The 26,139-nt window shown below is 42.9% G+C and overlaps 3 protein-coding genes across 10 annotated transcripts in view; 1 reads left to right on the forward strand and 2 right to left on the reverse strand.

The window, feature by feature from the left end:
- The first annotated feature begins 185 nt into the window (after positions 1-185).
- On the forward strand, positions 186-12,052 carry RINT1 (RAD50 interactor 1). 3 transcript variants are annotated; one of them, XR_004159355.2, is made up of 13 exons: positions 186-688; positions 757-998; positions 1,870-2,043; positions 2,116-2,265; positions 4,312-4,468; positions 5,202-5,312; positions 5,504-5,729; positions 7,814-7,951; positions 8,657-8,856; positions 10,006-10,220; positions 10,758-10,938; positions 11,019-11,162; positions 11,811-12,052. XR_004159355.2 is itself a non-coding variant. In XM_003201905.5 (13 exons), exons 1-13 carry the CDS (start codon positions 512-514, stop codon positions 12,025-12,027), a joined length of 2,307 nt encoding a protein of 768 aa, XP_003201953.1. In that variant the 5' UTR covers positions 188-511; the 3' UTR covers positions 12,028-12,052. The 3 variants fall into 3 exon arrangements, 2 of the variants coding, with proteins under 2 accessions (XP_085073195.1, XP_003201953.1); XM_003201905.5 differs by having other exon boundaries at positions 188-688; positions 11,044-11,162; XM_085217069.1 differs by having other exon boundaries at positions 10,758-11,162.
- On the reverse strand, positions 9,000-14,217 carry EFCAB10 (EF-hand calcium binding domain 10). 2 transcript variants are annotated; one of them, XM_085217117.1, is made up of 5 exons: positions 14,043-14,217; positions 13,699-13,863; positions 13,437-13,521; positions 12,904-12,975; positions 9,000-10,203 (listed from the first exon to the last, which is right to left on the reverse strand). In XM_085217117.1, the coding sequence occupies exons 1-4, from the start codon at positions 14,140-14,142 to the stop codon at positions 12,942-12,944; spliced, it is 384 nt and encodes a 127-aa protein (XP_085073243.1). In that variant the 5' UTR covers positions 14,143-14,217; the 3' UTR covers positions 9,000-10,203; positions 12,904-12,941. The 2 variants fall into 2 exon arrangements, with proteins under 2 accessions (XP_085073243.1, XP_085073236.1); XM_085217110.1 differs by lacking the exon at positions 9,000-10,203 and having other exon boundaries at positions 12,518-12,975; positions 14,043-14,216.
- Positions 14,218-18,459: 4,242 nt separating this feature from the next.
- Positions 18,460-26,139, reverse strand: part of ATXN7L1 (ataxin 7 like 1) — a 117,703-nt gene continuing 110,023 nt past the window's right edge. For all 5 annotated transcript variants that reach the window (XM_085217042.1, XM_085217036.1, XM_085217051.1 and 2 more), the window contains 2 exons: positions 23,784-23,858; positions 18,460-21,121 (listed from right to left, as the gene is read on the reverse strand). In XM_085217042.1, coding sequence (XP_085073168.1) covers positions 21,080-21,121; positions 23,784-23,858 — 117 coding nt within the window. In that variant the 3' untranslated portion in view covers positions 18,460-21,079. The remainder of the gene's footprint in view (positions 21,122-23,783; positions 23,859-26,139) is intronic.

The raw sequence follows: 26,139 nt of genomic DNA on the forward strand, positions 1-26,139 counted from the left end.
ATGGTGGGAGCGCCATCTCCTTCCGCAGAGCTGCCCGGGACGGAGACCGCAGCGGTCGGTCGCGGCGGTCCCTCAGGACCGTGCCTGAGGAACAGCGCGGTGCCGCCCTCCGGAGATAGCGGGGAGGGGAGAGGAGAGGAGAGGGCGGGCGCGACCGTGGCCGCGCGGATGGCCGGGGAGGAGGCAGGCGCGCATGCGCCTCTGGCCCCGCCCAGGCTGTGCTGCGCGCGCCTCGGCTGCTGCGTCCTTGCCGCACTGTGCTGACGCGGCGGGGGTGGCGTGGGGCAGCGCGGTGCTGCCGGGCCGGGCTGAGGGGCAGGCAGGGTGCTGGTGGAGCTGCGCGCCGTCCCGTCTCCACCTCACTGAAGCTGGTATTGATATTAAAGGCCTCGTTTAACGTTCAGGTTGCGTTTCCCGCAGCTCTGTGTCCTCGGTGGGTCAGTAGTTGGTAGTGCTGCCTTAGTGGTGACCAAGTATAAGTTACGTAGATAACGTTGCGGAGAAAGAAGGCATGGCAGCCGTTAATGTGACGAAAAAAGAAGTCTTTAGAGATCCAGATCGCTGCGATATCCCATATTACGTTTCGGAATTTGTGGAAAGAGAAGTTGGGAATGACTACGATTCTCTGAAGAAGCTGGGCAGCCTCATCGAAAAGCTGTCTGAAAACAAAAAGCAGTTGGAAGAACAGGTGAGTATCTTTGCTCTTTCTCAGTGCGGTGTTCCTGTGTGAGGCTTAATGCTTATCTGTAAATGCAGGTGCTTACGGTTTCATCCGAAGTCCCTAAAAGAATTCAGAATGCCTTGAAGAATGCAGAGGACTCTAAAAAAAATCTGAATCGGCTTCTAGAGGAAGAAACTCTCCTGTCTGATTCCATCAGCAGCCACTTAGAGAAAGCTGAGCCGTGGATGGAGGATCTCGGAGTGCTGATCAGCCAGGTGGAGGAGATTGAGCGTCACCTGTCCTATCTTAAATGGATTTCCCGAATAGAAGAGCTCAGGTAAAGCTCATGTACTTACAGAGAATTCCTACTAGTGATATCACACAGCTTTTTCAAAGATTCAGTGGTAAATAAATTTAAGAAATACATGAGGACAGCAAGTTGTCATCTGATCATGTAAACTGTTAACATGTTCTCTCCAGCGAGAGCTGGAAATTATTGCTCTGGTTTAAGGAAGAGAGCAGTAACTCTCTATGGTGCTATGTGCATAAAACTTTTTCACTCATTGTAAGTTACAGTGAAAGAACTGAAATATACTTGAATAACTTGAGCAGAAATGTTACACTTCAGACTTTGTAATCCTGAGTTTTCATTGTGGTACACTGATTTTATCTTAATGGGAATGAGCAGTGCCATCTTAGTTTATGTGATTTGTAGCTGCTTTTGGTGGAAAACTTTGCGTAATGCTTGTAAAGAATGTTAGAAATTGAAAGGTACTTTTGGATCAAATCTTGTATAGAGAAACTTAAGTTATGAAACAACTTGTTCTAAGCTACAAAAGTGCGACAGGTCAGCTGCAGTCTGAAACTTGCTTCCACTTTTCCTCCTGGGAAGCAAGAGAAAAAACTTCTTTGAACAAGTTACTTAAAGAGAAGTGCTTCAAAGAACTGTGGGCCTCCATTCTTTCCTTCAGCAGTTCTGTCTTCAGGTCTCTGTGACAGGCTCTCAGCCACTTAAGGAATTTCACACAAAGAGCTTGGTTCATGAATCCTTGCTGAGTACTACACATATGTGATGGGAGTGGTAACCTAGTTTGTCTCATTAAAATATTTCAGATTGAGCAAGTTTTGTGTCAATTTCTCAATATGCAATTGGTTCTTTTGTGTTTTCCTTAGTGAATTTTTGTCTCAATTCTTCTTGTATTTTATAGTGATAACATTCAGCAGTATCTGATGACCAACAATGTTCCAGAGGCAGCCAGTACTCTAGCATCTATGGCAGAACTGGATATTAAACTTCAGGAGTCATCTTGTTCTCATCTTCTTTCGTTTGTGAGATCCACTGTTAAATTTTGGCATAAAATTCTTAAGGACAAGTTGTCAAGGTACGGGATGCCTCATCACTCCCTCATCGTTGTGCTGTAGCTCTGTGGTAAAGTATGTATTTTGTGTTGCAGTGACTTTGAAGAAGTGCTCACCCAGCTTCGTTGGCCATTTGTGGGGCCACCGCAGTCTCAGGCATTTGGCCTTACTGCACCAGCCAATGCTTCTGATGTTTATAACAATTTAGAGATGTTGTTCTGTCAGCTTCTGAAATTGCAAACATCGTATCCTTTAAAAATTAATGTATTGTGAGGGTAATAAATGTTAAAGGTGCATATTCTCGTGGAAAGCAGTAAAACTGTACTCTCTAAAGAGAAAAGACAATTTGAATTTGTTACTTTGTGTTAACATTAGAATGTACTTTTTCATATGGGAGATAATAAGTGAACAGAGCTAGAATTCAATAAATATTAATCACTTTAATATGCCCCATCCCAGAAGGGAGAGAGTTGAAAATATATGTGTGTGTCAGAAGGGAATTATAAAAAACAGAATGATTTTCATTGAGTAGCAATAGAATCTCCTTCTGTGATTGAGTGATCTGTCTGGTGGATGAGGCTGTTGGCAATCTACCTCGACTTCAGCAAAGCCTTTGGCACTGTTTCCCACAGTATTATCCTGGGGAAACTGGACAGATACACTCTTTGCTGAGTAAAGAACTGACTGGAGGGCTGGACCCAGAGAGTGGTGGTGAATGGAGCTAATCCAGCTGGTGAGAGATCACGAGTGGTGTTCCCAAGGGATTGGTATTGGAGCACATCCTGTTCAGTTGTTTTATTAATGACCTGGATGAGGGCATTGAGTGCACCCTCAGTAAGTTTGCAGATTACACCAAGTTGGAAAGAAGTGTCGATCTGCCTTGGTGTAGCAAGGCCCTATAGAAGGATCTGAACAGGCTGAGTCAGTGGGCTGAGGCCAGTGGAATGAAGTTCATCAATGACAAGTACTGGGTCCTGCGCTTTGGCTGCAACAACCTCAGGCAGTGCTATTGGCCGAGTGTAAGAAATGGACCTGGGGATGTTGGTTGGTGGTTGGCTAAACATGAGCCAGCAGTGTAGCCAGGTGGCCCAGAAGGCCAGTGGCATCCTGGCTTGTATAAGAAATAGCATTGCCAGCAGGAGCAGGGAGGTGATCGTCCCTCTGTACTCAGTGCTGGTGAGGCTGCACCTGAAGTACCGTATTCAGTTTTGGGCCACTCACTACAAGAAAAACATTGAGGCCTTGGAGCGTGTCCAGAGAAGGGCAACAAAACTGATGAGGAGTCTAGAACACAAATCTTGTGAGAAATGGCTGAGGGAAGTGGGATTGTTCTGTCTGGAGAAAAAGAGGCTCGGGAGAGATTTTAGCATCTGTCCAACTGCTTGAATGGAGATTGTGGCGTAACTGGTGATAGGACAAGGGAATTGCCTCCAGTTGTGCCAGGGGAGATTCAGATTGGATATTAGGAACTTCTCTGAAAGAGTGGTCAGGCACTGGAATGGGTTGTCCAGGGAGGTGGTGGAGTCATCCCTGGAGATGTTCAAGGAACATTTAGATGTTGTATACTAAGGGAAAAATATTGGAAGGTGAATGGTCAGACTGAATGATCTTGGAAATCTTTTAACCTTGGTGATTCTGTTCTCTGATTCTGATCTGCCTTTGAGGTAAATCAGAAGATGCTGCTCATCCTGTTCCTTTACTTTGAGGGTAAAATCAAGCAGAAATAAAACTCAAGATTTTTTTTGTTTGGTTGTTGTTTTTTGTTTTTTTTTTCCTGAAGTGGTTTGAACAAACAAAACCCCAGAACAGTACTGCAGTAGGAATGAATGTGGTCATTTTACGCAGCGTGGTGCTGGTAACAATTCTAGTCGGTTACATTAGGCCAGATCACTTGCTTCAAGGAGGGAAATCACATATTACATGTATTATTTTCACGAATCTTTGATACTCCTTTAAGAAACATAAATTCACATGTCTCTTGGATACAGGTTTGGGAGTGATGATGGGGTTTTGTTTCGTGATACTGATTTCCTAAATCATACTGACTTCAGTGACTTGTATAGTCATAGAATAAATAATTCTTAGCAGCCAGAGTTATGTTAAATATTTTATAAAACTGAAACTTTTGAGTATTGTACAAACTCGAGGAATTCTATAGCTTGTGTAATACTGCCAGTGAGGTACAATACAGTCAATGAGGTAGAGCTAAAACGTTTTGTTTTTGTAAACAATTTAAGTCATGCTTTTGGAGCAACTCAGTGCTTGTATTTGTCCTTAACTATCAAACTTAGAGATGAACTGTTAACTAAACCTAAACAATTGCCAGAAAAGTACGCCTTACCGCCATCACCACCTATTATCCTTCCAATACAGATCATGCTGAATCCTCTTCAGAAAAGATTCCGGTATCATTTCACTGGAAATAAACCAACCAATGTTTTAAGCAAGGTATGGAAGAAAACAGTTTAATTTTATTGCTACTATTTTTAGCAGCATTACATTATATAGCTTTAACGCTTTTGTTTTGGAAATTCAGTTTCTTAAAATATGTGGTACTTGTGTCTACTGTAGTGTGGACAGGCAGTGCTTGGAGACCTTTGAGAGGATTAACGTCTTTTCTGGGCTAGGCAATATTTTTCTCTTGCCTAAAGCTTTTTGAAATCATTACTGCAGCCTTAGATTCACTTCCATCATTTCAGAAGCATAGATTGATTTCATCTTCGTCCTCGCAAATCGTTTTGCAATGCTGAAAATTGCTTGAACTCAAAGATTGTTTAAGGCTGTGGCTTTGATTTTTGTTGCTGTGCTCTGCAACATTCAGGTAACTGAAAATACTGGATTCAGCTGCTGGTGTATAATGGGTATAATTTTGTTTGACATATGTCCAGATTGCTAGTTAGAAATTGACTTTCTTTTTGTATGAGTTATCTACAAAAGCTGAGTCTTTTCATCCAAGAAATGTCATTTAAGCAGGTTTCTTACAAGCAAAACATTAACACTGCTGTAATGCTTCTGCAGCAGGATTTGAGAACCATTTTGTAAGAGTTTAGATGTACAAGTCTGTGTGTTTGTGTTGACAGTCTTGGGCAAATCTAACTCTGACAGTTGCTAGTACAGAGTATTTTTAATAGTGTAATGCATATTAGTGAGTTTATTAATTTTATTTTATTTTTTAAATAAGCCTGAGTGGTATCTAACACAAGTGCTTATGTGGATTGGAAATCATGCAAAGTTCCTTGATGACAAAATCCAGCCAATACTGGACAAAGCAGGATCGCCAGTGAATGCTGGGGTAAGCACTTCAGTGGTTTTGTGTGTGTATAAATACCTACACAGCCTGTGCAGCACTCTTTTGCTGATTTTAACTTAGTGTGCAGTGAGACTTAACACAGTCCAATAACAGTTTTAAAAGTTAAATACATTTGCACATGTTTATATGTACCTCTCTCTGATATTTTATTCACTTCTTTTTTCTTTTAAAAGCTTGAATTCTCTCGTGCTCTTGTAATGCTGATTTTGGAGAAGCTGGCTGCTGATATTCCATTCCTGTTATATGATGACACTCTTTTTTGTCACCTTGTGGACGAGGTACTTCTGTTTGAGAGAGAGCTATACAGTGTTCATGGTTATCTCAGCAGCTTTCCCAGTTGCATGCATATTCTCTCAGAAGAATCCTGCTTCCAGAGATGGCTAACAGTGGAAAAGAAATGTAAGACTTGGAAGGAATTTTGTTGGTCTGTGTATGTTTTCATTCTGATTGGGCAATATATACTCCTCAAGTAGGATAAGCCACTTGAATGGGGCTACTACAAAAGACACATTCTTGAGGTCAGCAGTGAGTAGAATGCCCGGGGGTCAGTACTGGGTTCAGTCCTGTTTAATATCTTCTGTATTGATCTGGGTGGTGAGGTAGAGTGTACCCTAGGTAAATTTGCAGATGACAGAACGGGGGGAAGTGGCTGAGTCACCAGAGGGCTGCACTGCTATCCAGAGGACTCTGGACAAGCTGGAGAGGTGGGCTGGCAGGAACCTTGTGAAGTCCAATATGAAGAAGTGCAAAATCCTGCATATGGTGAGAAACAGCTGCCAACACAAGGACATACTGGGGGCCATCAGCTGGAAAGCTGCTCTGCAGAAAGGGATGTAGAAGTCCTGATGGACAATAAGTTGAACAAGAGCTAGCAATTGTGCTCTTGCTGTCCTGAAGGCTAATGGTATCCTGCATTAGGCAAAGTACAGCAGTTCCAGGGAGATGATCTTTCCTTCCCTCTACACTCAGTATTGGTGAGATCACTCCTGCAGTAGTACTGTGCCCAGTTCTTCCCTCGCCACCAGTATGAGGGGAGACATGGACATAGTGGAAAGCAGCACAGGGCCACCAAGATGCTGAATGGACTGGAGCGCCTCCGTTGTGAGGACAGGCTGAGAGTTGGGGCTGTTCAGCCTGGAGAACAGTGGGCTTCAGGAGATCTCATCACTGTGCCTTTCCCCTCTACTCTGCCCTTGTGAGGCCCCATGTGGAGTACTGCTTCCAGGCCTGGGCCCCCAGCACAAGAATGGCATGGAACTGTTGAAGCAGAACCAGAGGGCCATGAAGATGACCAGAGGGCTGTGACACCTCTCCTATGAGAAGAGGATGAGGCAGCTGGAATTTGTCAGCCTGGAGAAGGCTCTGGGGAGACCCCATTGTGGCCTTTTGGTAGTTAAAGGGAGCTTATTAACAGGAGAGACACAGACTTTATTCGTTTGCTGGTAGTGATACAACAAGGGGAAACAGTTTTTTTTTTACTAAAAACCAGGAAATTTAGATTAAATGTTGAAAGAAATTCTTTACTGATGAGGCCCTGGCACAGCTGCCCATAGAGCTGTGGGTGCCCCATCCCTGCAGGCGCTCAGGGATAGGGATATAGTGGAAAGGAACCAATCAACTATTTAAAACGGTTGGATTGGGCCCTGGGCAGCCTGAGCTGGTGGGGAGCAACCAGCTCACAGCAGGGGTTGGGGCTGGGGGGGCTTTAAGATCTGTTCCAACGCAAGCCATTCAGTGATTCTATGATCCATACCTGAAGGGAAGGTGCACAGAGGACGGAGCCAGACTCCAGCAATGTTCAGTGCCAGGACAAGAGGCAGTGGGCACAAACTGGGAGACAGGAGGTTCCATCTGAACACCAGGAAGAAATTCTGTGATGTGTGGGTGGCTGAGCACTGGCACAGGCTGTGGAGTCTCCTCCTTGGAGATCTTCAGAAGCTGCCTGGACGTGGCCTTGGTCACCCCGTTATAGGTGCCCCTCCTTAAGCAGGAGTTTGGCTAGACAGATTCAGGTCCCTGCCGACCCCAACCATTCTGTGATACTTCAGTATTCTGTGGTGGTTTTGACTAAAAATTGGTTTGGCTGCAGTAGTGCTCCTGAAGTTTATAAGACTAAGCTGTATGGGATCTAGTATGTTTAATTTTAGACAGTGTTACATATTTATTTGTGCAAAGACAGACTTGAAATGAAGGGAAGGTATTAATTTTTGAGGAAATGGAGAGGAAATATAGTGGAAAGGAACCATCAACTATTTAAAACAAAAACCACAGTCAACCCTAATGTTGTATCTCTGTCTGCAGTACTGTTATTGGAGCTGGTTCTATATAAAACCAGTCATCAGGAATTTTTCTGTACATGAAAAGATAAAATTCAACTTACTGGAGATAAACATTTTTATATTGATGATTTTTTGGATTTTAGATAATTGAGGTTTTTTTTATTATTAAGTACTAACAACATTTACAATTCTTTTGCATCTCAGTTGCTCTTCAGAAAATGGACTCTATGCTTTCGTCAGAGGCCGCGTGGGTATCGCAGTACAAAGATATCAGTGATGTGGATGAAATGAAAGTCCCAGACTGTGCAGAAACTTTCATGACTCTGTTGTTAGTTATAACAGGTAACTAACTAACCTATGGGCATTCCTCTTGTTTATAATGAGTAGCAGAAAAATGGCAGCTAATAGATTCCTTTATTGAAGATTAATTGTGTCAGCAACAGTTACCAAATAAAATTGTTGCAAAGTTGTGATATTTAACTTAATAAAAAATTTTCCAGTTCATCCTGTGTTTTGGACACAAATTTCAGGACAAATAATCTTGAGCTATTTAGATATTTAGAAAGTAACACTTAAAAAATACTGAAACACATTAGTAGTAGAGATACTAAGATGATCAGAGGGCTGGAGCACCTCTCCTATGAGGAAAGGTTGAGGGAACTGGGATTGTTTAGCTTGGAAAACAGAAGGCTCCCAGGAGACCTTATTGTGGCCTTCCAGTACTTGAAGGGAGCATATAAACAGGAGAGGGAACGGCTGTTTACAAGGGTGGATAGTGATAGGACAAGGGGGAATGGTTTTAAACTGAGGCAGAGGAGATTTAGGTGAGATATTAGGAGGAAGTTTTTCACACAGAGGGTGGTGACGCACTGGAACAGGTTTCCCAAGGAGGCTGTGGTGTGTGCTCCTTGATACTGTTGTGAGTCAGGTGTTTTGAAGTGCTGTATGATGCCTTTATAGTAGTAAGGATAAACTGCCAGTAATGTCTCTTGTTCAAAACTTTTTTCTTCAGTGTTGGATAATATAAAACATTATATTAATTCCCAGACAGGTATAAGAATCTTCCAACGGCTTCCAGAAAACTGCAGTTCCTGGGGCTACAGAAGGAGTTGGTTGATGATTTTAGGATACGATTAACTCAAGTAATGAAGGAAGAGAGTAGAGATTCTTTAGGCTTCCGATACTGTGCGATCCTCAATGCTGTTAACTACATAGCAACTGTGCTGGCAGACTGGGCTGACAATGTAGTAAGTAACTAAAATATTGAATAGTTTTGTTTGTGTCATAATATTTTATTTTCAGCATTACTTAAATGTATTCAGAAGAACTTATTATGGAAAAAGATAGGACTAGATATGAATTCAGATTGAATAAAAAAGATATTGGTAGATTACCATTTGATGTTTAAGCTTTATTAACAATCATGTTGGTAGATAGATGCAAAGAGAGCCTGAGGAATGGAATAATTTGAACAGCCGAAAAGGTGCTCCATAATACTGTAAAAGCAAGCAAGTTGATTTTGGAGATCTGAGCCAATGTTGCTGGTTGAAGTGCATGGAGAGCAGTAGCATACACATGTTTCTTGAATTCCTGTGCTAAGTTAGCTTAAATGGATTTGATTTGGGTACCTGTGTTACAGCTCAGACCAGGTGTGCAGAAACAGCACTCATTGATAACTGGTTATTAGGTGTGAATTATTTTGCTATATAATAGCCTGGTGACTGCTCAGCTGCTCTATGACTGCTGCGATACAAGGTCATACAGCTGTCACATGTAAAAGATGTGGAATAGGCACTGTGTGTGGGACGGGCAGCCTCCAGGGTTTTTTTTACCTTCACAGGAAACTGTGGCTCTAGGAAATCATCTTGATTTGAGGGGAGAGCAGCCTTCATGTTATGTAGCTGCATCTGCACAAGCATCTTGATGTTCTTAGAAGCAAAATGGAGATCATTACTGCTGTCATGTTAAATTCAATCCATTTCCTTGCTGTTGTCAGACCAGCAAACTTACAATTTAATGAGACATTAATTCTGAAACAAATTGTAAATTCTAGTTTATTGTTGCAGATGGGATGGGGTGAGGGCAGATGATTTTGACTGTTTTAAAGTGTTCTGCTCTCTTAAAGAACCTACTTAGTATTTCTCTGAATCTGTTCCTTTGACCTGTCTGCTGTTGTATTTGAAACCCATATTGGTTATGCTTTAGGATTAAAACACAGTGCTTTGTTTTTACAAAAATGGGGACCATGTGGAAATTGTTTTTATAATCTTACAATTGTAAGATTATGAAAGTGTCAGATGAGTGTTTTCTAGAATCCTACCTGTTAAAGTACAAAAGAAAAGTTCAAATAATAAGATTATTTTTGGTAGTACTTATATCTGATTGTCTTTCTCTAGTTCTTCTTGCAGCTACAGCAGGCTGAACTGGAGGTTTGCGCAGAAAGCGATGCTGTCAGCCAGCTGCAGCTGGGGCAGCTGGCTTCAATGGAGAGTTCTGTCTTTGATGAAATGATCAACCTCCTGGAACGCCTGAAACACGATATGTTGAGTCGTCAAGTGTACCATGTCTTCAAAGAGGTCACAGATGCTGCAAAGCTGTACAAAAAAGAGAGGTGATTCTGTCTGCTCATTCTCTTCTCACATTGCAGTTTTTTTTTTTTCTGGTAAAAATACTGAGGCAAATAAGGCAATAGAAAAATAAGAAATTCAGCTTTCTGAATAGGAAGGGCTCGGAGTAGCAAGCATTTCAAGGGGTTTTGTACACTTCAAGCCTATTTAACATTATGTTTTCTAAAGCACTTCTGCAATAAGTGGGACACATTACCTTAAAAAAAAAACAAGGAAGAAATCTGGGTAAATATAGCTTAGATGAGAATTGTTCTCTTCAAAGTAGTATTAAAAGTGGCATGTAGTGACTACTTCTGTCTTCACAGAATCACAAAGTTTCTTGGCTGGTTGATGATGAGTTCCTAAAATACTTCAGTAAACAAATACAACAGCTCAGTGATTACTTTTGGCTTTGAAGTGGAAAGGGAGAAAACTCTGCACCATTGAAAACAGCTAGGTTTTGTTTAAGCGATATTTTAATTTCAGCTATTGTAATACGAATAATTTCATTGTAATGACTTCAGTGTGACAATTTCTTTCAGGTGGTTATCTTTACCATCTCAAGCAGAGCAGGCAGTAATGTCTTTGTCAAGCACAGCTTGCCCAATGTTGTTGACTGTACGAGACCGCTTGCTACAGCTAGAACAGCAGCTCTGTCACTCTCTGTTTAAAATATTCTGGCAAATGCTTGCAGAGAAAGTGGACACTTACATATATCAGGAGGTGGGTGTGCACAAAATACACACAGTACAGTGTTGGTGTACAGTACAGTATTTTACAGTGTTGGTGGCTGGCCTAAACAGAAGGTACACCCCTTTCTGTTGGCAGATAATTATGGCAAATCATTTCAACGAAGGAGGAGCAGCACAGCTTCAGTTTGACATGACCAGAAATCTTTTTCCTTTGTTTTCACACTACTGTAAGAGGCCAGAAAACTACTTCAAGCAGTAAGTAGGAAATCTCTTCAATCTGTATTTCAGAAAAGAATGTCCAGATGCATGTGTTCTACGTATCAAGAATCTTTTCACAGTTTGATAGGGGAAGAAAGACTTAAAATATGTGGATCATCTGTGCTCTTGGGGAGGCACAGTGTTGATGTTTGTAACAGAAAATACTTAGCAAAAATAAATATGCTATTTCATAGACTGAATCATAGAATCATAGAATCATAGAATGACCTGGGTTGAAAAGGACCACAATGATCATCTAGTTCCAACCCCCTGCTATGTGCAGGGTCGCCAACCACCAGACCAGGCTGCCCAGAGCCACATCCAGCCTGGCCTTGAATGCCTCCAGGGATGGGGCATCCACAGCCTCCTTGGGCAACCTGTTCCAGCGTGTCACCACCCTCTGTGAAAAATTTCCTCCTAATATCTAACCTAAATCTCTGTCTCAGTTTAAAACCATTCCCCCTTGTTCTGTCATAGTCCACCCTCATATTTGTCATGCTACAAGCAGTACTTTCCTCTTCAGTACTTCTGATCCTTTTCAGAAGTCAGTAGGAGCTTTTTTTTCTTAGTTGCTGGGCATACAAAATAAAGTATCCCATGGTTGCTTGTTTTATAATCCACATGTACCTTTTTTCCCTCGTATAGCATCAAGGAAGCCTGCATTATCCTGAATCTGAATATTGGTTCTGCCTTGCTTCTGAAGGAAGTACTGCAGTCAGCCTCAGAAAACGAAGCACCATTACAGCCAAACCAGCCATCAGCAACAGCAGCATTAAATGAACTGGGAGTTTACAAATTAGCACAACAAGATGTTGAGATTCTTCTCAATTTGAGAGCTATTTGGCCAAATACAAGCAAATAAAGACTTTTTTCAGAAGTGGTTAAAACTTAATCTAGATCACTTGTTTCAAAAAAATAAGCAGAAAGCTGTGTCATTGGTTTGATCTAATCTTACTTTTCATTATATACAGTTCCAAAAAAGAAAAAACTTTAAGATGCTATGGTCCTGTCTTCTAACTGCACAGATCTTACTTTCTTTTCCATCACTACTTTGTCTTCACACTTAGAAGCTCACAGGTTCTTCATTACTAATGAATGTGTTACTTGTTTTCTGGTAGTCTGCCTTGTTGCTTTGGCATGCTGTCACATTGGTACAGTCAATACGGAGCTGATGCATGTATGCAAGTGCAGCTACATACAATATGAACAACTGGCACGCTCTCACCTAACTGCAGATGTTTTTCACTTCTGAATCCCTGGTGTAATGGGTGTTCTGTATTAAAATGTGTTCAGCAAGTCTCAGCATGGAGTGAAGGAATATACCATTTTTATTTATCAATACTATTTCAAAATTCTTTTTTTTTTTTTTCCTGTCCCAAAGCGGCCTCTGTTTTTTGAATAGGACTTCCTTTATTCTTGAGCTTATTTAAAAACTGTTATTTGACAATGCTGTCTTTCTCCAAACATAAACATGTTGAAGTTGCTGAAGCTGATGATGTTTTTTGTACCAGCACTGTGAGGCCACAGTTGAAGGAGGAAATGCCAAAACACTTATTTGTAAACAGGATTTCTACTTAATCAGGCAATCTTTTTATCTTAATACATTTCTAGTGCCTGGTAAACACAAACGTGTTTTTGTCATTTGTTCTCTTCAGCCGATAGCTAAAATGGATGGGGGAAAGATAAATGCACGCTTAAACTTGTCTTGACACACCAGTAAATGGATGGAGCAAAATACCTATTTCTAACACACAGAGCAGACCGTGGTTCAAATCACTACGCAGTCCAGCCTTCCAGCAACGTTTTCATCCTAGGACAGAAGAGAACATCTGGTTAGGTAAGTTAGGACAACTGGTTTGTTTTCTTGCAGTGGCTGTAAGTTGCCAAACGACGTCCCTCAAAGCACGCCGTGACAATCAGCAATGAGTGCAAGCTGGAGCTCGCTTCAACGCTGCCTTACTGCCTCTGCTGCGTTACAACGGTCAGCTTTGCTTGAGCGCGCTGTTTCTATAGCAGCGATTTGCCCCCTGGGCAGCCTGCTCCGGTACCGGAGGGGTCCCTTCCAACCCAAGCCATTCTATGCTGCTGTGAGCTGCAGGATTGCCTGATGCCGCCCGCTTTGTGGAGGAGGAGAGAGAGGGGGCTGCTTTGCAGGGATCCCGAGAGCTCAGCAGCCCTTCCATGCTACAGCATCGACCTTCCTAGGTCTCGCAGCGCGAGGTGGTAACCTTCAAGGATGAGCTCCTGCAGGACCCCTGCGGCGGCACTTACATTTCTTCCTTGAACGTGGCCAGCCCGACCTCCTCCTCATCCCCGACGCGCAGCTCTGCGGTGCTCAGCCCCAGCGTCGTAAGAACTGAGGGGAAGGAAAGAGGTTCCCGAGCAAGTCTTCGGCAGATGGAGTTAACGGCAGAACGCGACCGGGATACCGTTAAAAAACTAAACATATTTAACGTTGCGAAGCGCCGGCCGTGTCGGCACAAGCGCCGATACCGTAGAGATCTGAAACGTTTTCAACAAACGCGGGACCGACCTGCTCGGCACTGCCTGCCCGTGACGAAGCCGCGCCCCGCGGCGTCCAGCATCCTGAACACGACCTCCACGTCCGCCTCGTCCAGCACGGACGGCATCGCCGCCTCGCCGCGTCGCGCCGCGCGCACCGCTTCCAGCGCCCGGAGCAGGAACTGCCGCGGCCGCTCTGCAACGGAGCGAGGCCGGGGCTGCCGCGGGCCCTCCGCGCCCCTTCTTCTGCCCCTCCCCGCGCCCGCCCCGAGGGTCTCCTTCCCCGCCCCGACGGAACCCCTCTCCCTCTGGAGCGCGGCGACAAACGCCGCCGACCCCCCGTTTCCCCTCAGCCCCTCCCCCGGAGGGCCGCACCGGGCCGGCTGTACAGCAGCAGCGCGGCGAGGCGGTGCAGCAGCTCGGGCAGCCCGTGCCGCTCCAGGTACTCGCGGCTCCGCTGCTCGCCCGCCGCCATGGCGCGTTGCTAGGAGCCAAACCGTCACACCGCCGCGGCGCCGCCCCTCGCAGCCGTCACAGCCCTCGGAGGTGCCTGAGGAGGACGGGCGGAGCGGGGCGGACCTCGGGGCCGGGAGGGGGCGGAGAGTCAGCGCTTGGGGCAGGGAAACGGCGCGGTTCTCCTTCAGCGGGCAGCGGCGGTAACCAGCACGAAACGCGCGTCTAAAAGCTGACGATTGCGGTGTGCGCACACAGGAACCGCAGGCTTAAGTCAGCGTGTTTCTGTCAGGAACGGTTCCAAGAGTCACCAAGCAAAGCAAACCTCCATAGGAACATATATATATATATAATGTCATTTCTTTGTTAAGAAAGCACAATTTATTTCCTTGAAAAACGTTCTGATAACACATCATGCAAGGCACAGCACAGCACCAGCACATGCTGCACCAGGGTGAGCTCTGAGATGCTCACCCAGCGGAACTGCATTTCTGCTGATGAAGAAAAACGGGATTTGACAACGCATCTGAATGATTTCTGGTTTCATCACAGTAATGCTGCTAATTAAATTTTAATCACAACCACAAGGATCGTATCTATTTTTTGTTTGGTTATTTATTTAAAATTGAATTTTGCTGAAAGACTTTTACTTACTAACTGCTGTGGCAGGAGATGAGCCTCCTGTAGAATACAACACATAACTTCAGCCTTCTCTCTATCATCTCATTACAAAGGACTACATAGACTACCAACAGTCCTAAAGAGTGAAACGAAGAGGAGCAGGGCCTGCAGGCAGCCGTGCTGCCAGCTGCAGCACTATTTGGCTGGCAGGGGAGAACGGGCAGGTGGGCATTTTTCCAACTCAGAGGGTAGAAAACTGATGCGCAGGGCTGTGGGAAGAGATGGCAGCAATAGGAAAGGCTCTGTAAAGTGCCAAGGGTTGCCATATGGAATGGCAGAATGATTTTGGTTGGAATGGACCTCTGGTCAACACCTCCTCCTACCCCAGCCAAAATGGGGCTGGTTTCAAAGGCAAGATTGGGTAGTTGGTAGCATTGTCCTGTCATGACTTTAGTATCTCCAGGATGCTGATTCCACAACACCTGTTGTTCCCTGTTCTGGAGTTTGACCTCATTGCAAAGTCTGTGTCTAGTTTCCCTTGCTGTACCTTACATCTGTTGTCTTTTGTTGTGCACCACAACAAGTTCTTTACAGAGAAGAGGGGAAGTTCTTTACAGAGAGTGGTGAGGTGCTGGAACAGGCTGCCCAGAGAGGTTGTAGATGCTCTGTCCCTGGAGGTGTTCAAGGCCAGGTTGGATGAGGCCCTGGGCAGCCTGGTCTGGTATTAAATGTGGAAGTTGGCGGCCCAGCATGTGGCAGGGAGGTTGGAGCTTCATGATCCTTGAGGTCCCTTCCAACCCAAGCCATTCTATGATTCTATGACTGCGAAGTCTGGGTCCATCTTCTGTGCAGTCACTCATTATGTAGCTGAAGGCAGCAGACTGAAAGGAGCACTTCCTTTTGGCTATTTTCTTTTTTTGGAAGTGTACAGCTCTGCAAAATAACCCAAGTGAAAACCAGCTTTCTGCACCTTCAGGGTCTCCTTGAAAATGAAAAGGCAAGCCTGCTGTGTTGGGGTTACTTCTCAGGCTATGAAGTCCAAACACAAATCCTAAAGGCCATTAACAAAGAAGGAATTTAACTATGCAGCTCAAAACAAAAACAAAACATAACAAAGCCAGCAACAATAAAAAGCCAAAACCACCACTAACAAAAACCAGTCAACCAACTATGTATCAAAATAAGAGGGGGGGAAAAAAAAAAAGTAAAAGTAAAAAGCTGCAATTTAAGAGCGGAGCTGACCAGAAAGGAAAGCTTTGTGCATACACTGTTGAGAGAATCTGAAGGAATATGGGCTGATGTATTCTGCATCTGTGGTAGGGAAGACTAAAGGGTTGAACCTGAGTAATCCTTTCCAGGCTGTGTGTGCTCACCTGTGACACAGCACTCCAAATCAGCTCTGAATATATTTGCCACTGGGAAGGAAGGATGGTTCCTCTTCTGAGGTGATGCTTTGTCACCATTCCCCTCCCTGGCTCAGTCCAAGCCCAGCTGCAGACACGTGGGACTCGCAAGTTTTTTGGCCACTTGCCGCATTAACGCCAACAGGCCCTTACACCTGTAGCATGCTTACATTTACTTTGTTCATGCCAAACAGCTTCTCTGAAAAACAAGTCCTGTGTGGTGTCACATTAATCTTCTTAACTGCTCTGAATTAACCAAACCCTGCTTTAATTTCAGAACCAAAACTGACAGGTTGGAAAACACACAAAGGGGCAGCAGAGCATTCGGCACCACATGGAATCCCTCTGGTGTCTTTACTTTCAAAATCAGTCCGTCCTGGATCCTGAGGATTTCTGGCAAGCTTCCCTTGAAATGGGGAAAGCTTTTGGAATTCTTCCTTTCTCCCTTCTGTGGAGAGAGCTGCTCACAGACTAGATCTTTATGCTACTGCAGGTCAGCCCTAACCAAAAACTAAAAAAGGCACCCCCCTTCCCACCCAAAAAAAGGAGAATCCAGCTCATGTAATTTGTGATGCGTTACGAAATGAGAACAGGAGAGCATGCATGCCATCTACCGTGCATTCTGCAGCTGAAAGTGAAACCAGGGCCTGCTACTGAGTTACCAGCTGTATCTGCCCTCAGCCTAGGAAATGAAGTTTTAAAAAAGGCCTGTACTTGTTTGGAGTTGTAACTTTCAGGAGATATTCATGGAGAAAAACAGCAGAAAAAATTGCATGAAATAAACACTGTGTTCAAAAGTCTGAATCCGCTGCATGAATCGCCTCCAAACATTTCTGGAACCAGTAATTGGCGTGGCTTCCAATTGTCAGTCCTGACAGATTTGGATGAGTAAAACAGATACTGGTTGCAGACAGCAATGACTTTCTTCTAAAACAGTTATTTCCCTGGTAAAAACAGAAGCCTAAGAACTAGAGTGCAATAAATAAAAAAAGTTCTGGTGTGATTTGCTTACCTCTGGAACTGGTGGCATTTAGAGCATGTTAGATAATAGGAGAGTACTATTGCAAGCAAAATACTTGTTGCATAACCCAAAAGGGTGTGGGAAACCAAACAGAGAACAGCTTGTAAACCAGGACAGCAAAGCTGCAAGCACTAATAAATGACTCAGTCATATTTGGAAAATAAATGTAGGGCCCTTGACCTCTGCTGGCTGTGACAGATGATGGCAAGCAACCAGTAACTCGTGGCTGCAATAATCTGTTTTCTTGGTTGCAGCCTTGATTTCTACTGCCTGTAAGAAATACCTTACAATATCTTACAAACACAATGTCTCTTCAGCTATCTTCAGGCATACATGGAGATCACTCTGTCAGATGAAACTTCAACATGCACTGTGATCAAATGATGTTTGGTTTCTCTACAGCGTACTGAAAAGGTTAAACTCAAGACTAAAAAGAAACATCAAAATATAAGCAGCCAAACGTATTGTGTGGTGAAGAGGAAGTTCAAGATTAGCTTCTGCCACAGGCATCAAGAACAAGCAAGACATTACACACAATGCTGTTCAGCTGGAAGGTAAAGTCTTCCTCCTATTTTTGTTTCCTGTAACCCAGGGCAGCTTGCTACCTCTTCTGCCTGTTCTAAATGTATGCAAACACAAGCCCAACTTGTAGTTCGATTTCTTGCTTTCAAGACCATGCTGCAGTGATGTCTCTTTCCTACAGCATCTCCAAAATTGTTGTTCCTAAGAGGAGAAACACGAAGCGTACGTGTTCCCCAGATCTGCAGAAGAGGTCCGCTGAGTGAAAAACCAGCAATGCTCTGTGCAAAGCTGACAAGGCACCGAACAGTGTAAGTCTCATTTGTAACTGGAGCAGGCTTTCACAGAGAACAAGGATCATAGCACTTAGAGATAAAAGTTGCAGTTTTAGAATTAACAATGGTAATACATTTGCACTGCTCACTGAAGTCAGAATTCCTAAATCCAGCAGCTCTGGTGAGGTTAATTCTTACACCAAGAAGTAAGAAAACACATTCAGCTAAGCAAAGGAACTGAAACACGACTGATGTGTATAAAACCCTCACTCGCTGAGGATACACGTGCCGATGTGTGAGCACAGGAATATTTTAGACACGAGTGCCAAAAATAATCCCAGTTCAGCCCTGCAGAGGGAGCTGTGCAGATCTCCGGCACAACCTCTCAGTGCTGGCCACCCATCTGTGCTCTGTATGTCAGCCCCAGGGAAGAGAAGGGGCAGCCCTGCAATACACACCGCTTCTGCTCTGCAAAGGTAAATAATGACAGAACTCATCTGTTTCTTACAAACATATAAATTATTTTATTTACAAAGCCATGTTACAAAAAAAAAAAAAAACAAAAAAAAACAAAAATAATAATAATAATAAAGCAAAAAAAAAAACAAAAATACAATCGCTCACTAGAGAATATCTCCAGGCCCGGTGTTGAACCATGGCAGTATCAATCAGATACATGTTTGTTCTGGTTTTCCTTTTTTAAACTGTAAGCCATAGAATTTACTATTTACACCTACTTTAGACATTTATTCCGCTTACAATTATCACAAGCATGGAATGGATTCTATTTGATACTGCTAATACATAAAGGTGCAGGACAAAGAATGAAAATACTTAGTGTTACAAAATATGGATTGTAGAAAAGAAATTGGCTGTACAAGTATGGCATTTCTTTCTTAGAATGATTGGACATGCTTTCTTCAAAAGTCTTCTGGAAAAGGTTCTAAAATCTGTAGTAGGAAAGCACAATATAGCAGGTGCAAATTCATTTCTGTGCAACAACAGTTATTTAATATACCCCATGACTGACCAGCTATGCAAAACCCACAGAGTTTTGTTAAAGTGCCATGGGTCGACAGCATAACAAAATATAAGGTGTAAATAGAAAAATTTCTTTTTTTCTTCTTTTTTTTAAAACAATAGTTCACTGAGAATCAGCAATAATAGAATATGCTGTATAAACTATTCTCTACAAAGGTCGATCAGCACTATTTACAATTGTTACATCGATACAAAAGAAGGCATACAAGTTATCCAAGTCGCTTTTTATGGCTGACGGGCCTATGCATTGCGTATGTGTAACAACCAAAGCTTCTGAGCCTCTATTGCTGGAAACAAATCACAAGATTTTCAGGCAAAGGGTAACGAAAAAGAACTACCGAGTGAATGCTACACTAATAATGCATTATAGGCTGGTCCAGTTTATATCCATTTTATTCAAATGTTTACTTCCATTTCACTTTTCAGGCTGAAATTTTCAATACTTGTAATTAAATAATGATTACTCGACGATGAAAGACTGTGGGATTTTACTTGGTGCTTAACTTCCCCCAGTGTTGCCAGGTGTAAGCCGGTTGAAAGAAAGCAATTAAGCAGCATTCAAAGGACAGGCTCCATATTCCAGCTTTCCAATTCCAAGAGGCGTGGAAAGAGCTTAAAGCTTCCGAGCACCAGCACAGCGCTCCTCCGCCCACTGCTGAGCGCTGCTCCTCAGAAGCGACCACTGCACCTCACAACCACTCTCTTCCCTCAACAACCAGAAACAGCCGCTCGCTGATCACAGAGGATGATTTGTTACTGAGATTGATAAACTCCTGCGGTTTTGTAACTCAAAATAAATTAAAAAAAAAAAAAAAAAATCAACATAGTACTGCTCCTAAAACTGAACGAGACAAAAATTGTGCAAAAATAACAAAGATATGTACACATTTTTCAGTCTGAAGAAATGTACAATAAAAACATAATTCAAAGAACATTTTAAAAATATAAACATTGCTTAAACTTTCCTAAGTTTCATACTGTTTCTGAAACTATACGGTCAGTTAGCTCTGAAGTATAGCAAAACATAAATTATTACAAAATTAACACTATAAAAATTTATTTTAAGAATATTTCTAAACTTCTTTTTTTTCAAAGGGTCTAGCCTTGCTTATAATTGCTTAAACATTTTTAGTCTTAAAATTTACCTTAAGCCTTCTTTTTTTAAAAAAGAAAGTAGTAATAATCTCCCTATTTGCAGTCTCTCGCCTTTCCCCAAGATGTAAATAAACCAGCATATAAGTGCACTTTTAACACTGTAGAAATAAAAATCAACTCCTCCGTACTATTGTTCCAGTACCTAGCATTGGCTTCCTGATTATAAAATCTGTATTTTATTAAAAAATTATTCAGTAATCCTATAAGAAACACTGTCAGTGCAATTCTATTAACGCAAGCCAATCTGCTCAACGCCTGTCCTCGCACACTCAAACTGTTTACCGAAGTTATCAAGTTCTGTTATCTTAAGGGTCTAGAATTCCTCCAAGGGGATTTCACGTGTTGAGCCTTTGATAACATCCATTACAGTTTGGAGCAAAAATCCTCTGCGCTTCGATCGATCCCGGAAGATGCCGAACACTCAGAGTTCCCACTGAAATCATTAAATGCTGTAGGTAGAGAGCACCAGGCAGGGTTAATCCCTAAGGCTGCAGTGCCCCAGCTGTTTGCGAGTCACGAAGAAATGCACTCAATATTTATCCGCGGGACAAGCTGAAATACAGAATTACTGTAATTTTTACTTTATGAAACAATTTGGAGATCCTTTCAATAAATTCAAATCGCGATCTTTTTGATTTGCTTTGTTTTTGGAATGTCCACCATATTCTGGTAAGGAAACAAAGGGAGCATTGCAACGCTAACAGCTTGAAAAGGCATGAAACATAACCAAGCAGAACGCACAGATCAGTGGCAAATACAAGTGAAAAACTGAACAAATCACTATTACAGTTTTCTGTAAATTTGATTCTCTTTAAAACCACAAATTCATAAAAGGTTAAATCCATCTGCAGGTCATAGAAAAGAAAAACCCTGTGGAGTAGGGCTGCTGAGAGATAGAGATTATAGGCTGGTTCCTGTTCCGTGTTATGGAAGAGTCCTTATTCTACCAGTCCGGTTTGATGTCTTCTAGAAGAGAAACCAAGTTCAGATTCAGAAAACATCTTTCGGTACATAATGCTTTAACAACATCTGCATCCGAGAGAACTCAAACCAGGAACTTATTTCACATCCACCCCTATTTATTGATCACATTATAGACTTTTAAGAACTGCTTTGAGTAAACTGGGTATTTCCTTTTGCGACTATCTGATTTTAGAAAGTTTTAGTGAATCTTATGTTCATTAACTCAGTGTATCAGTAGAAATAAGAGCAGCAATCAGACAGTAACTTTGAGGAATTGTTTTTTCTGCACAGCACATTTTCATGCCTGAGGAAACCCCAGCACACATACTGGCACCTTCCCTTCATAGAAACAGCTCAGTATTTATAAACCACTGCATACTGAGATCTATGATCTACTTAAAAGCACTATGAAGAAAAAAACACTGATTAGTTACAGATCTGGAAGGAGGACAAAATCCGGACAAAACAAGCCTTAAACATATATACAGTATCTACAGGCACAAAGAATTTGACTGTAAAACTGTAACTTCATTCACATTTACTAAAAATGATGAAGATTTTGTAAGGAAAAGTAGTGCTTTTTATTACAGCAACAACAGCTGGAAAACCAGGCACACCTTTATGTACACAAGCTCCTGTTCAGTTCTCAAATAGATGCAGGAAAGTTCAAAGTAAACATAAATTGAGAACAACCCGTGTGAGCTGAAGTTGAGTTTAATGCAGTGGAGAAAGGCAAGCAGGTCCAGCAGGCATCGAGTGCCCACGGCCCACACAGCAACACTGAGAACACCACGCCTCTTATGTCTGCTTCCCAGGCCTGCTCTCAGGAATACATGCCTGTTTTTTTCCAGCTGTAAAACTCCATGTAGTAACTGACGTTCTCTCTGCCTACTGACATTGCATCACTTGGACTCTGATTATCGTGGTTACATCAGCACTAATATTAAAAGCAAAACAGTTCAGGCTTTCTCTCAGGCCCCAGCGTACACTGACTGCCAAAGAATACATTTGCAGATCCACTTATGTTACCTAATTAATAACACTTTTTATAAAGAAATAGTACAGCTCAGCTTCAGACTAGAATTTTATTTAGAGGCAACTCCTTCACCAGATTGGAGAATCAAAGCTGTCAGCAAAGCAGCTCCGATGTGGCAGTGGGAAGCAATCATGGCTCCAAGCACTAACATCCTGTGTCAGAGTTAACACAGAAAAAAAAAAAACCAACAGGAACAATACGTTTAGTAAAGCTTAACAGATCTTCATTTTCCTTTGTATTTGTATTCTGAACTCCATGCTCAGCTACGAAGCTGCCAGAAATATATTTTTAACACCAGTCTGCGAGGCTTAGAACAAGCAAACACTTCTATTTTTGATAAAGTCATGGAAACAGGCAGCTGAAAAGCTTACCAGTAGCCTCTGTTTGTATATAGCTGCCACAAAATTAATGTTTTGTCCAGTAAGGTTTTCCCTGCGGGATCCAGGCAACAGATCCCAGCACTATGTGCCTGGGCAGTGTGCATTTTGTACTCATACAGGAGCACAGGGCTAAAACAAAACCAGTTCTACACTTCAGATGAGCTTTATCCCACATTTATCACCAGTAGCTGGATGACAGTGTCTCACACAGCAGCTTGCCAGTCCCTACGAGTGCTGTGGTATGAAGACAACCCTCCACTTACTTCCCTTCAGTGCAGTGCTGTCACACGTACACTCCTTTGCATTCAGTACCAAGGGTGCAGAGGGTGGAACTGCTTTACCTTTTGACAGTTCATCATGACTCAGAACATGTTTTAATGGTGAGAGTGCTGTGGGTTATCACCACCACAATAATTACTTTTCTTATGCTGCACCTGCAGAGCAGAAACTAAGCAGCATAACCATCTGGAAGAACTACGTTGTGGTGTACTCAGAATGCACATGGGATTCTAAAATGCTGACCGGTCAAACAAAGAAATGAGCTGGCATTTCTGTTTACTTGTGGTTACATCTTGCTGAGGTGGAAACCTTTTTCAAAACAAGGATCCTGATAATTCTTGATAGATGACTCAATTTGGAGAGTCAAATGCAAAAGAGCTGACCTTCAGAATTTACTACAATTACCCAACCAGCAGTCTGTGCGATAAACAGGCCTGGTGGGAGCATAAGGATTTCTCAAGTCTGAGAAGAATGCAGGCTACACTTTCAGATTAGTTTCTCTGAACAATTAAGTCCTCTGCCTTCCCCGTCCTGCTTCTGCCTTCCCTTTGCTAATTTTCATTTCTGCCTCTTTTTAAACACTGTCCTTTCTGTGCCAGTCTGGGACTCTGCCGTGCCATCCAGCCCAGCAGGGGAAGCGGGACGGAAAAGACACGCTAGCTTAGCTGGATCCTGCGGAGACACGTTGCTGCTGCTGCTGCTTTTTTATCACCAAAGCAACAGACAGTGGGCATCGGATAAGCCAATGTGAAGCATATTATAGGTGGTGGAAAACAAGCAGAGAACTTGTTATTCATAAATCTCAGAGGGAAAAATAGCTGGAAAAACACTAAGCGTGAGGAAAAAAACCTAGTATTAACCTGTAAATAATTGCATTTATAAAGAAAACATATTTTAAGGCTTTGCAACAGAAAATATTTAATCACCACTTACAAACTATTTAAGTGCACTTTTAAAAAAAACAACTTACTTGTCTGTTGTGTACTGGGTTTGATGTACTCGAAGGACTGGATTGTGACAAAGCTACACTGCTATTTTTTCCAATCTGAAAGACATTAATTGAGCAGCATTGAGAGACATATTTGTCAGTTGAATGCAGACGCTGGTAATGGCTTTCCTTTTCCTGAGCGAAGTGGCACTAATTGATTTGCATTTGGAACACAGGTATTTTGCTATTACAAAAAAAAAACAAACAAACAAACAAACTTCTTCAGAGTCATAATTATCTCTTAGAGCCAGTATTTTACATAAACTCTTAGAAGGCACGTCAATACTACCAGAGATTAGAAAGCAACATTAAGAAATGGTTTCTGGTGGAATTCAGGTTGTAAAATCCCACCTCTGTGGCCAGGAGAACTGGTTTGTGTGCTCACCACACTCGCTTTGTCAGCAGGCCAGCAAATGACAGCACAGTGCTCAGAGCCCTCCTCCCACAGCCCCTGCCCTCTCCTTGGGGCGCATGGCTTTAGAGCAGCTGGCTGAGCACCATGGCACGCCCTGCCTTACTGCATCTTCTTCCACGTGGCCTTTGTTCAGCATTGCTCAAAGAAGCACATATTAAACAGCAGAATCAAACTCCAGAGGTTTGAACACACAACTGTCCCACATTACTGGATCACAGAATTTCTTTGGGAATAAGTGCACATTATTAGTATGTGTACATACATTTTAAAAGTATGTACACATACTAATAGTGTGTACATATTAAATAAATAAATAAATAAATAAATAAAATACTGCAAAATTCCATCTGTGTACTTAAATCCTTGAAAGATTACAGCACTCTGCAGGAGCAGTCTGTTTTAGACTTTTTTGCAGCGACCCATAAACACACGGTGGATATTTCTGTTGCTGCACAAGAGGGAAGAGAGCTACTGAATCAAAGGGGTTATGAGACTGACCAAAAGTGACCAGGGACACCTGCTCACAATGGACAAGTGACCAGATATGAGCAGTTATCCACATCAATGATGGACTTGAAGTAATGGCAACTTTAATCATCTGACAGAGAGGTAACGAAGATCCATCATCTGAACAAAGTGAGAAATGCAGCTGCAAATTTCTCACTGAATAGACAAGACTTAGGCAGTGGCCAGCAGTTTTCATCAACATCAGTTTTCTCCTTCCCTTCTGCAGCATCATTTGTTATTTCCCATTTCATACATACACTGAAGAGCAGCCTATGGCTCCCTGTACACACCTGGGCAGTGGTACACACCTGGGCAGAAATGGGCATTGCTTTTGCGTACAGCTGACTTCTACTGCAGTTCCAAACAATGGCACAAAGACTGAAGGGGCAGCCCCTGCCCACCCAGCTCCCCCTCAGCCTGTTCTGAATGTTACAGCTCTTCTTCTCTAGATAGCAATGCATCACATGCAGCTTTTCTTCAATAGACAAATCTTGAACAGATACACAGCCCTGTAAAATCTTTCCTAGCTATTCCGAACACTATGGCAAACTCGCAGACCTTTCCTCCTTATATCCACCATTGACAATATTCATAAAATCCTTGCACAATACAATACAAACACATAGAATGGAACCAGAGAATGGCCTGGGTTGAAAAGGACCACAATGATCATCTTGTTTCAAACCCCCTGCTATGTGCAGAGTCGCCAACCACCAGAGCAGGCTGCCCAGAGCCACATCCAGCCTGGCCTTGAATGCCTCCAGGGATGGTGCATCCACAACCTGCTTGGGCAATCTGCTCCTGTGTGAAAAACTTCCTCCTAATATCTCACCTAAATCTCCTCTGTCTCAGTTTAAAACCATTCCCCCTTGTCCTATCACTATCCACCTCGTAAACAGCCATTCCTCCTCCTGTTTATATGCTCCCTTCAAGTACTGGAAGGCCACAATGAGGTCTCCTGGGAGCCTTCTGTTTTCCAAACTGAACAGGCCCACTTCCCTCAACCTTTCCTCATAGGAGAGGTGCTCCATCTTTTAAATGAGAAAAACACTCACTGAGAAACGGGTTTGCAGCTTGCAGAGATCTTGGAATCACATGGAGAACACAGCCCACCTCTGCAGAGCTGCCCTCTGTGCTGCCCCGATGAAAGGCTGAGTGCTGCAGGCTGCTGCTGGGCTGCGCTCCTCAGCAGAAGGGCCGTGTGAAGACCGAGCAGCCGCAGGCCGCTGTGAGGAGAGCGAAGACAGCGCCAACCGTGCCGGGGCTCAATGCTGCACACACCATCTATAAAGCGGGAGGCTGAGGCCTCATCCTTTCTTACTTTTAAAAATAAACTCTACTACAAAACTAAGCGCTTAGCACTTTCAGTACTACCTATCAGGAAGACCTGAATTAAATTAGAAAAAAAGAAGTCCA

This window comes from Meleagris gallopavo, chromosome 1, assembly GCF_905368555.1.
Source record: "Meleagris gallopavo chromosome 1, MGAL_WU_HG_1.1, whole genome shotgun sequence".
Classification (NCBI taxonomy): domain Eukaryota; kingdom Metazoa; phylum Chordata; class Aves; order Galliformes; family Phasianidae; genus Meleagris; species Meleagris gallopavo.

Coding starts and splice junctions, on each gene's coding strand:
- EFCAB10 (XM_085217117.1), bottom strand. CDS start 14,142: ATGGCGGCGGGCGAGCAGCGGAGCCGCGAGTACCTGGAGCGGCACGGG. Junction 13,864..14,042: donor GCTGCTGTACAGCCGGCCCG/GTGCGGCCCTCC, acceptor GCTCCGTTGCAG/AGCGGCCGCGGCAGTTCCTG. Junction 13,522..13,698: donor GGGCAGGCAGTGCCGAGCAG/GTCGGTCCCGCG, acceptor CCTTCCCCTCAG/TTCTTACGACGCTGGGGCTG.
- RINT1 (XM_085217069.1), top strand. CDS start 512: ATGGCAGCCGTTAATGTGACGAAAAAAGAAGTCTTTAGAGATCCAGAT. Junction 999..1,869: donor TCCCGAATAGAAGAGCTCAG/GTAAAGCTCATG, acceptor TGTATTTTATAG/TGATAACATTCAGCAGTATC. Junction 5,313..5,503: donor GATCGCCAGTGAATGCTGGG/GTAAGCACTTCA, acceptor TTCTTTTAAAAG/CTTGAATTCTCTCGTGCTCT.